The 10441-nt window shown below is 37.1% G+C and overlaps 1 protein-coding gene and 1 pseudogene across 1 annotated transcript in view; both read left to right on the top strand.

The window, feature by feature from the left end:
• BIRC6 (baculoviral IAP repeat containing 6) overlaps window positions 1-10441 on the top strand; it is a 266821-nt gene that overhangs the window by 165873 nt on the left and 90507 nt on the right. Inside the window, exons 56-58 of the mRNA XM_006168813.3 lie at window positions 778-1558; window positions 3302-3445; window positions 4264-4393. Of these exons, the coding sequence (XP_006168875.1) occupies window positions 778-1558; window positions 3302-3445; window positions 4264-4393 (1055 nt within the window). The remainder of the gene's footprint in view (window positions 1-777; window positions 1559-3301; window positions 3446-4263; window positions 4394-10441) is intronic.
• LOC102503251 (programmed cell death protein 10 pseudogene) lies at window positions 6472-7098 on the top strand (annotated as a pseudogene).

Below are 10441 nucleotides of genomic sequence, written 5' to 3'. Positions count from 1 at the left end.
CCACCCCCACAGCACCCTCTTTGTGAAAGAGGAAAAGAGAGACAGAGACAAAGATAAGTATTTTTGGCAGGATCTTGGATAATCCTGCCACACCCTTCTAATTAGCTAGGATTGCACATGGGCATGATCAGGTTTGCCTGGGAGCCAAACTGGAGGCTTTCCATGCAGCTTCCAGTCTCTCATGCGGCCTAGATAGTTTCTTTGACAGGTAGTTGCTATTCACCTACGTATTTTCACCATACTTAGCTAAGGCTTTGCTGAACTTACTGTTTGATAACTGATAAGTCTGAGGCATAATTAGTATATTGGGTAAGTCATTTGTCTTCTAGTCTGTGTTATTTTTATATTTCGCTCTACCAGTTGACATAATCTATGACTTATTAGTGAACCTAGCACATTTCTACTTGAAAACAGGAATTCAAGTCCTCAAGTATATCATATTTAACTCAAATATTTCCTTGGTACAATTTTTTTTTTTTTTTTAACATAACTTCTTTTGAGGTCACACCAAGAATGGTATAACTATTTTAATATAGTTTACATAATTTTTTTACACTTATTTTACAAGTCAAGTAACCTAACTTAAAACCTAACTAAATTCTTAAATAATGTGTATATCATAAGCAGTGTTTCTAAAACCTTACATTATAATGGCACATAGTTTATGTCACACTGTAACTTTGATCAGTGTAGTTTGATCTCTAATAGCAATACTTGAAACAATGAGTTTTTTTTCTTTAAAAACCGTGTTATTAACATCTTATCTTTTATTTCCAGGTTACTTTTTAACTGGTCCATGTCTCTTCCCTGCAATATGGTTTTGAAGAAAGCTGTTGACAGTCTACTTTGTTCAATGTGTCACATACATCCAAATTATTTCTCTTTGCTCATGGGCTGGATGGGAATTACTCCTCCTCCAGTGCAGTGTCACCACAGACTGTCCATGACAGATGACAGCAAAAAGCAGGATCTAAGTTCCTCTTTAACAGATGACTCTAAAAATGCACAAGCACCTCTCGCACTAACTGAGTCACATTTGGCAACTCTTGCTTCATCTTCTCAGTCTCCCGAAGCTATCAAACAATTACTAGACTCAGGTTTGCCTTCTCTTCTTGTGAGAAGTCTGGCTAGTTTCTGCTTTAGCCACATTTCTTACTCTGAAAGCATTGCCCAGTCGATAGATACTTCCCAGGACAAACTCAGGCGACATCATGTTCCACAACAATGTAATAAAATGCCAATCACCGCGGACCTGGTTGCTCCTATTCTTAGGTTTTTGACAGAAGTTGGCAATAGCCATATTATGAAAGACTGGCTTGGTGGTTCTGAAGTCAATCCACTATGGACAGCACTTCTGTTTTTATTGTGTCACTCTGGATCCACTTCTGGAGGTCATAATTTAGGTGCACAACAGACCAGTACAAGATCAGCTTCTCTTTCTTCAGCTGCTACCACAGGATTGACCACTCAGCAGCGGACAGCAATTGAGAATGCAACGGTCGCATTCTTCCTTCAGTGCATTTCATGCCATCCTAATAATCAAAAGCTTATGGCACAGGTAAGAGAAGAAAAATCCTATGTTTTAGGTCTCTTATTATTTTAATATGCTGTCACATAGCACTACTGCAATGAGGTTAGATGAGCAGTACATTAAGGCCAGATGATGGTGATGTTCGAGGGTTAGTACAATTAATGATCTGGATTTAAACCCTGATTAAAATAAACTGCTGATCAGGACCAGCGATTGGCGTAATGGCCTTGTCGCTGGACTCCCATGTAGTCGATAGCGGTTCGAGTCCCGGACCCAGTGGCTTAAAACTCATGCCGGGCCCGTGTACGTGTGTGCCCAAGATCCCAAGAGGAGAATGGAGGAGAAGGGATTGTGGTGTGGCCATCTGTCCTGGGAGGTGATTTCTTGCTTTCTGTCTCTCTGTATCTCTCCTTCTTTCTGGCAAGCGCACGTGCCCTATAGCAAAAACCTTTCCAATAAACAAACAAATGAACAACCTACTGATATTTCTCTCTTGTCCTCAAAATATTCTGTCACACGATCAGTTATTTTTTGTGAGACGATGTGCAAAATCATTGTGATTATAGCTATAGATCATACAGCCCTTCTTTTTTAAAAAAACACTTACCCAAATAAAAAGAACAGCCCCAAAGAACAACATTATAGCTGCTGGATAGACCAGGATTGACTGCTCAACAAAAGTCATTGAATGTTGTATGTACGTTGAGGCACCGTATTTTGATGTAACTGAATTGTCACAGTGGATGGTTTGCTTCTCATTATGTAGACATTAGAGGAAACTTCCAATAGGCTCTGGATAAATACTACGAAAAGTGTGAAAGATGACTACTGTATGAAGCCTGGTCAAAAATCTTCAAAGCTGGAATTATTTAAAGAGTAATTCTAGTTCCTTTTTGCAAATTCTGCTTCTTTCTATAATACTTTTTGTGACCTTGGGCAAGTTGTTTAATCTCTAAAATGGGCCTAGCAATACCTCCCTCAAGGATTTTCGGAGAGAATTAAATATTGCAGTGCATACAAACTACCTAGCATTAGCATCTATATAAGATGTGGTAGAACTAATAAATAGTAACTAACTTCTTCCCCTCAACCTACTTGTTTAATAGTGTTTATTCAGGTCAAATTTGATGAGCATCTAGAAGGATAGGTTTCATAATGTTTTAAAAATATTGAATGACTTCACTATATTAAAAAGACGAATGAAATACATTATAGCCTATAGTAATATTGGGAGCATTGTATTAAGAACAGATAGTTTACTGTCTACAGTAATTTACTATGAGGAAAATATCTTCCTGTTTAATATGCCTTGTTAAAAGGAAATGTTTAACTTACCAGTTTAAATCAAGGATATGATTAACGATATTTAAAAACTTGACTGTGCCTCTGGATAGCATGAATTCTCTGTGACTTGTTGCTTTTTAGCCTAAATATGTCAATTTTGTACTCAGGTTTTATTTTATATTTTTAGTATTTATTCTGTTGTAATCACATTTATATTGACTGAAGTTAAAAATAAATTTTACTTTAGCTGTTCTTTATATGAAAACCCTTTAGTAGTAGTAATTTGTTACTCACAGAAATGTTTGTTACACTTTTATATTTTTATCTCCTTCTCTGTTTATGTATTTAAGACAGAATAGTTCCTTCATTGCTGATTTGATGTATTAGTATATACTTCTTAATTCACATGCTTAATTTCCTGTTTATTCTTCCAAATAAAAAGTTGCAAGTAAATCTCACATTTACCTTTTTCTATCACTTTGCCAGGTTCTCTGTGAATTATTTCAGACATCCCCTCAAAGAGGGAATCTGCCAACATCTGGGAACATTTCAGGGTTTATAAGAAGATTATTTTTACAGTTGATGCTAGAAGATGAGAAAGTGACAATGTTTCTTCAGTCTCCCTGTCCAGTGAGTATTTAACATTCAAAGCTAATTAGCTGCATGTAAATAAATCAGAGGATTTCAGAAAGTTGGTAATAAAGTGGAATTCAAGTTTGGGTTTATTTTAGTGGAAAAATTTTTGAAATTCAACTGTAGTTTTTTCTTAATACTTATTTTCCGTGAATTTTAATTTATTATTTCTTTAAGAGACATTTTTACTACCACGTGCATGTGCTCACTGGAGAGACAGAGAGACATAGACATACAGAGACATAATCAGAAAGAGAGAAATCACCCCTGGGGGGATAGCCATGCCACAATTCCTTCTTTTCTTGGGATTTTGTGCATGCATGCACATGTACCCAGCCTGAGTTTTAAGGGTGGGACTTCAACTGTGGTTGACTACGTGGGAGTCCAGCAACAAAACCATTATGCCAGCTGCTGGTTCCCCATTTTTCAAGAGTTTTTAAGGCCCCCATCCTTTCATTTTATAATTCAAGTCAGTTCGCAGTTATCTCGATGCTTCTTCTAATTTCTAATATAGAAAATTGAAGCTAGAATAACCGTGAAGTCAGAACTTTAATCCCTTTGAGATATCCTCTTCTTCCGCCTAGAATAATAAAATCATATCTCATGCTGAATAGTGTAATTTGATTTGGAGAAGTGAAAGAATATTAGGTACAATACTGCCAGTGCAAGAGTTGACTAACAAATCAGCTGGCAACTTAAATATTTTGTATATAGTTTATTGGATTTTTTTATTCATATATGCTTTGGAAATTGTTTCACAATGATATGTATTTCAAAATGTAACTTTTTATTTTTTTGGTTTCTTGATTTTTCAGCTGTACAAAGGTAGAATTAATGCTACCAGCCATGTCATCCAGCATCCAATGTATGGAGCAGGCCATAAGTTCCGCACTCTTCATTTGCCTGTCTCAACCACATTATCAGATGTTCTGGACAGAGTGTCAGGCAAGTCCGATTTCAGTATTACTGTTTTTACAATTTTGTGTTTGATCTATATGGAAGTTTACTATTTATTTTTGTTTCTTAACTCTTTTGTTGCATCCATCCAGCAACCATTAGTGCCTAGGAAAGGTCTAGATAGAATCATAATTTGAAGCGTAAGGAAGAAGCTGGTCAGTGGACAAAGTGTATAAAACATCCTGACCCTTAGAATTCCTTTGGTACTTGGTGTGTTACCTGTAGTCATGACAGATAGGCAGTTAGAAATGTAAACAAGCCATTGGAAGCCATTGAAGGAATGGCTGTTATAAACCTTTTAGTAGTTGAATTACAGAGCATTAGTTTGGTTGGCAGTGTTCTAATGAATACACATTTACTAAACCTTGGAAAGAAATGAAAACGAAGTAGGTAGGATTCACTGGTCACCTCAATGTAGTCGTCTTTGCAGAAAGCAGAGAGTATAACTTCCTGTAAGTTTCCTGCCTGTGTTATAGGATGATGCCTTTAAATAACATACAGGTTAAAAAACGAGGGCAGTTTTTAAATGGCAGAATGTATATAATGTTTGATCATTTTAATTCATTGCTTTAGAAATCTTAGTAAATGAATGTATTGAGAATCTGCTGTTTGCAGTCACTGGGGATATAAAGTGAGCAAGATGTGTCTTCTGACCCTCAAGGTAGTTATGCTCTTCTGTGTTGTCAGATTTAAAAGTAAATTTAAAACGTACATGTCTGCATTATAATATCAGTAAGTATATTTCTATCTGTATATGTTAGAGAGGGACTTGGGAAAATGATTACATGAATGAAAAGCAGGAATATCTCAGAAAAAATCTTTGAGATGTTCAAAGCAAAAAATAGAAATCTAAAGCTTAAGATAAGAGACTAGAGAGATTTTTGGAGTTATCACCATATTCAGATGGTAAGTTAAACTGAGAATGGATATTGTCATTATAAGAAAATAGTGTGGAAACAAGTTTTTGTTCCCAGTTATTGTTTCAAACATGGGTAAAAGTCATAATCCTTTCCTATACTTTTGCACATCACACAATAAAATGCTAGTGAACTATTATATGTTAAAAAAATAATTATTTTTCTTTTTGAAAATGACTGCTTGTTTGCTACAGCTAAACTGTTTTTGAAAATTTACTTTTAGAAATTTTTTCCTCCTTTTTCTTTTTTTGTTAAGGAAATATTTTGGGACCAGCAGTTGGTGTAATGGCTATGTTGCTCGACTCTCATGCAGTTGACCACAGATTGAGTCCCAGATCCGGTAGCTTAAACTCACGCCTGGCGCGTGTGCATGCATGTTCAAGATTCTGTGAGGAGAATGGAGGAGGAGGGATTGTGGTGTGGCCATCCCCCGGGGGATGATTTCTCGCTTTCTGTCTCTCTGTTTTTCTCTGTCTTTCTGGTGAGCACACATGCCGTATAGCAAAAACCTCTCCCTGCCTTCCCCCCCCACCCCAAGAAATATTTTATTTAACTTTATTCATTCACTCATTCATTCATGTATGTATTTATTTATTTTAATTTGACCAGAGAGTGACAGAGCAAGAGAGAGAAAGTAGAAAAAAAGCCACTAGGTCCAGGACTCGAACCGTGGTCAGCCATGTGGGAGTTGAACATACTCAACCACCATGCCACCTGCCAGCCCATAGAGGTTTTTCTTTCTTTTCTTTCTTTCTTTCTTTTTTTTAAATAGAGGTCTTTTTTATTCCTAACATAGCTCTGAAATTATTCATACTTCATGATGAAAAAATGAAAATTATCTAATTAATTAAATTGATGAAATAGAGGGCTGACCCCACAGCCTAATTGTTAAGGAAGCTGTATCCCACACATACAACTATAGTTTGAAACCTGGCCCTGGCAACTTGAAAAATACTCCAATGGCCAGAGTGAATTGATCCAGGAGTTAAAGAGGGCTCTAAAGGTGGGAAGTTGAAGGCAGTGCCTCAGTTACTGGTCAGTGTGTGTGTGGTGCCCGATTCATCTCACACACACACATAAGAAATACTGCAGTGAATGAAGATTACTCTGCATTTTAGCACTGCTCTTTCTACTAGAGTGGGCTTTTGAATGAGGATGACAATGGAAGAGATGAAGAAAGAAGCTGAGACCACTTCCGTGGTTTCTCTGCCCCTCTCTTCAGTCGTGTATCTTATGTTTAATGAGCCAGAATGCGTAAGTCTGTCTGCAGCTCAGACGCTGAGAACCACATTCATTAAGGCCAAAAAGGAAAATCCAGGTATCACACAAGACACTATAATGAAAATTTTAGAGAAAAAAAGTGTAGAAGTTAACTTGATAGTCCCTTCCTCGTATGGCAATTGAAGATGTAGGACAGTATATGATTAAATGACCAGAGCCAGAATTCCAGGACTTAAATGGAAAGGCACGTGCACTCAAACAAAATCTCAGTAAGATGAGATCCCTGACAGAGCGAGGTTTCTGAAGGCAGTCAGGAATATTAGCTAGTACATTGAAAGAACTTCTTGATACAGTGAATAATGTCTTCAAGAAATACCGATACCAGAATCGCAGAGCACTGTAACACCGAAAGAATTTGTAAAGTACTCCAGAAATTTCAGTGATACTCTGAAAACAAATTTTAAAGATGGCAAGGCAATAAATGTTTTTTAAAGTGCCAACCGACTAATTCATCAAACCAACGTCATACTTCAGACCTTCAAAACTGTGGCCTGAAAGTTGTATGTGTTAAGAGATGTTCTTCTCAGTGGCAGTACTGGACTGCCTTTACCTGTAAATTTTAAAGGTTGACTATATAAATTATCAATCCCTCCTGAAGGGATCTAATTCAGGATGTTGAATGGGATTGTTGCCATCTTACACCATATTTTTGTAAAATGTAGCTTAATCATAACCTCACACTGAAGATTTTGCATCACTTTTGCTATATTATCATTCTTTTAAGAATTATAAGCCAAAAAAAATTTACGGCTTAATGTGTCATTATATAACATTCCTTAAAAGCATTGTAAATATTAGTGTTTGTTTCTGACATTCTAATGTGAAAGCAGTATGCTGCAAGATAATGTATTTAACAATATTTAGTGGCAAATATTCAATAAATAGTTTACATCTGCCAAAAAAAAAAAATACACCAGGCATGCACCCGAAATCCTAATGGGCTGGAGAATGGCTTTTTGTGTTACCATGCCCCCATTGTATGAACCTCCCCAGCCTTCAAACACAACCGTCCTCTGGTAATTGAAAAACAAAAAGATGAAGCGTGGAAGAGTAATAAGTTTGATTATTGATACTTCATACATTTAACTTGACATGTGAAAGTGTTTGTATTCTACATGAAAATAACTAGAAGTTTAACACTTATATTCATTTTTACTGCTAAAGAATGCTAATAAAAAATGCCATATTTTATCATTTGGAATATTTTACAAGATAGTTTCCTTTATTACATAAAAGTTTAAAAATAATTGCTTTCAAAATACATGACCTCAGGACCAGCAGTTAGTGTAATGGCTATGTCGCTGGACTCCCATGTAGTCGACTACGGTTCGTATCCTGGACCCAGTGGCTTAAAACTCACACCGGGCGCGTGTGCGTGCGTGCATGCCCAAGATCCTGAGAGGAGAACGGAGAAGGGATTGCGGCGTGGCCATCCCCACCAGGGGGGTTATTTCTTGCTTTCTGTCTCTCTGTCTCTCTCTGTCTGTCTGGTTAGCACACACGCCCTATCGCAAAAACCTCTAAAAAAAAAAATACATGACATCAAAATTTATCATATGTGCTGAATTTAACCTTTAATTTAGCAAAGCATTATTCCTTTAAAGTAAGTTTATGATCTTTAGCCAAGTTTTATGATATGTATGTCCATAGTATATAAGCATATATAATATCTTATAATTCAAAGGTATTTAATTGGTAATTTTACCCATTTCTAATAGCTTTTGATGACATTGCTTTCAAATAATTAAGTTTATGTGTTTAGTATTTTTTCTTTTTTTTTTTTATAGATTTATTTATCTATTTCTACTTAGTAGTAGTAGTAGTTTTAAATTCGCTATAGGGTACATGTACTCATGAGAGAGTGAGACAGAGAAAGAGAGAGAGGGAGAAAGAGAGATCCAGGTCCAGGACTAGAACCACAGCTAGCTATGTGGCAGTCCAGCATCCCAACCACCATGCCACCCACTGGCCCCATTATTTTTGCTTTTGAGTAATTTTATTATTGTGTGTTTTATAGTTCACATATCTTAGGATTGGGGTTTGTTGATTGTCTTGGAATTTGCGAGTTAATAACTTCATGAGTTTGGAAATGCTTAGGTCATTATTTCTTCAAATATTTTTCTCTCACCTTCTTTCTTCTCTTTTCGTGATTATAGTGACTCATATATTAGTCCACTTGAAGTTGTTCCACAACTCACCCACAGTCTGTTTCTTTTTCTTTGTCTTTCTTTCTCTGTTTTTTTTTTTTTTTTACATTTTTAGTTATTTCTTAGTCTACAAAAATAATCTGTTCCTCTTTAGTGTCTAGTCGGTTACAAGTTCAATTTGTTGGAGAGAGAGAGAGAGAAAGAGAAAGTAAGCTGCCAAGTCTGGTACTTGAACCACAGTTGGCCATGTGAGAATCCAGTGCCTTAACCACCACATCACTTGCTGGCGCTAACTTGTTTCTTTTTGTATTTCCTTGTCCTTAAAGTATATAAGCTTTCTACAGCTTTCTTAAATTTGCTGGTCTGTTTATGGATTGTATATTCTTCTTTATTTGTCTGAAAAATTTTATTTGATACCAGACAATGCAAATTTAGGTGGTTTGTTTGGGGCACTGTTATTTTTGTATTCTAATAGATACGTATACATAAATAAATACATGTACATAATTTTTTTCTACCTGAAATGTTAGTATGCTACTTGAAAACAGTTCATTGCTTTGTGAACCTGCTTTTGTAAATCTGCGTTGTCCAGTTTGGAAACTGTTGAGCACATGAATTTATTAGGAAAGCGAAGTATTCCATCCACCATTTGAGATGGTGGGGTTGTTCCCCTTGTCACTTGTGGGGATACTTTTCCAGGCCTTCAGTGGTTTTCTCACACACATGTGCTTGGTGGTGCACATTGAAGACTTGAAAGAGACCCTCCACAGACCTTTGGAGCTCTATACAAATCTCTCCTCCTTGGTAATTTACCCTGGGACTGGAGCAAACTGCTGTTGTCTGCCTGGATTCCCAGCTGGTGTCCTCAGCTGAAGGTGACACTTGGGTAGTGCTAAGCTGCAGCATGGCCATATCTCCCCAGAGAAGAAGCAAGAGCAGTGCTAAAAGCTCACCTCTGTTATTTTTGCACACCCAGGCATCACTGCCCTTCCTTGCCCTACCTGATGCTCTATGTCTAAAAACTATTATTTTTGATATTTTTCTAAGATTGGTTGTTTCAGGTGGACAGTGAATCTGTCCCAGTTATTCCATCTGTACCAGAAGTAGAGAATGCCAAACCAAAGCAATATTTTTCTTTTACTTGCCAAAGGGTATGAACCCTGGTGAGAGAGACAGAGAGAACGAAAGAGAGAAACCCCTCACACCTCATTGAGGCATGGTCGTTTCACAATCCTCTTCTCTCCATTTCTCCATCCTATCAGGACTTTGGACACACACGCACACACGCTTGGTAGTGGGTTGGGACGTGAATTGTGGGCAGCCATGTGGAATTGAGCTTCCAGTGCATGGCACTTATACTGTGCTGTGGGGACAGCCTAAACAAGAGCACTTTGAGAAAGGAAGTTGAGAAACTTGTTTTTAGTGATATCTTATAGTGTTTGAACTCCATTTAGTTTTAGGATTTCTTTTTTGAGATAAAAGTGAATAAATGGGAATCAGTTGAACATCTGATTATATTGAATAGTATGTAAATTTTTTTTGAGAGGTTTTTGCTATAGGGCATGTGCACTCTTCAGAAAGACAGAGGGACAGAGAGACAGAAAGCGAGAAATCACCCTCCACCCTGGTGGGGGGGCGGGGAGATGGCCATGCCACAATCCCTTCTCCTGCATTCTCCTCTCTTGGGCACA

This window comes from Tupaia chinensis, unplaced genomic scaffold, assembly GCF_000334495.1.
Source record: "Tupaia chinensis unplaced genomic scaffold, TupChi_1.0 Scaffold146177_1, whole genome shotgun sequence".
Lineage (NCBI taxonomy): Eukaryota > Metazoa > Chordata > Mammalia > Scandentia > Tupaiidae > Tupaia > Tupaia belangeri.
The sequence above is the reverse complement of the archived record's forward strand: the minus strand, read 5'-3'. Positions and strand labels throughout refer to the sequence as shown.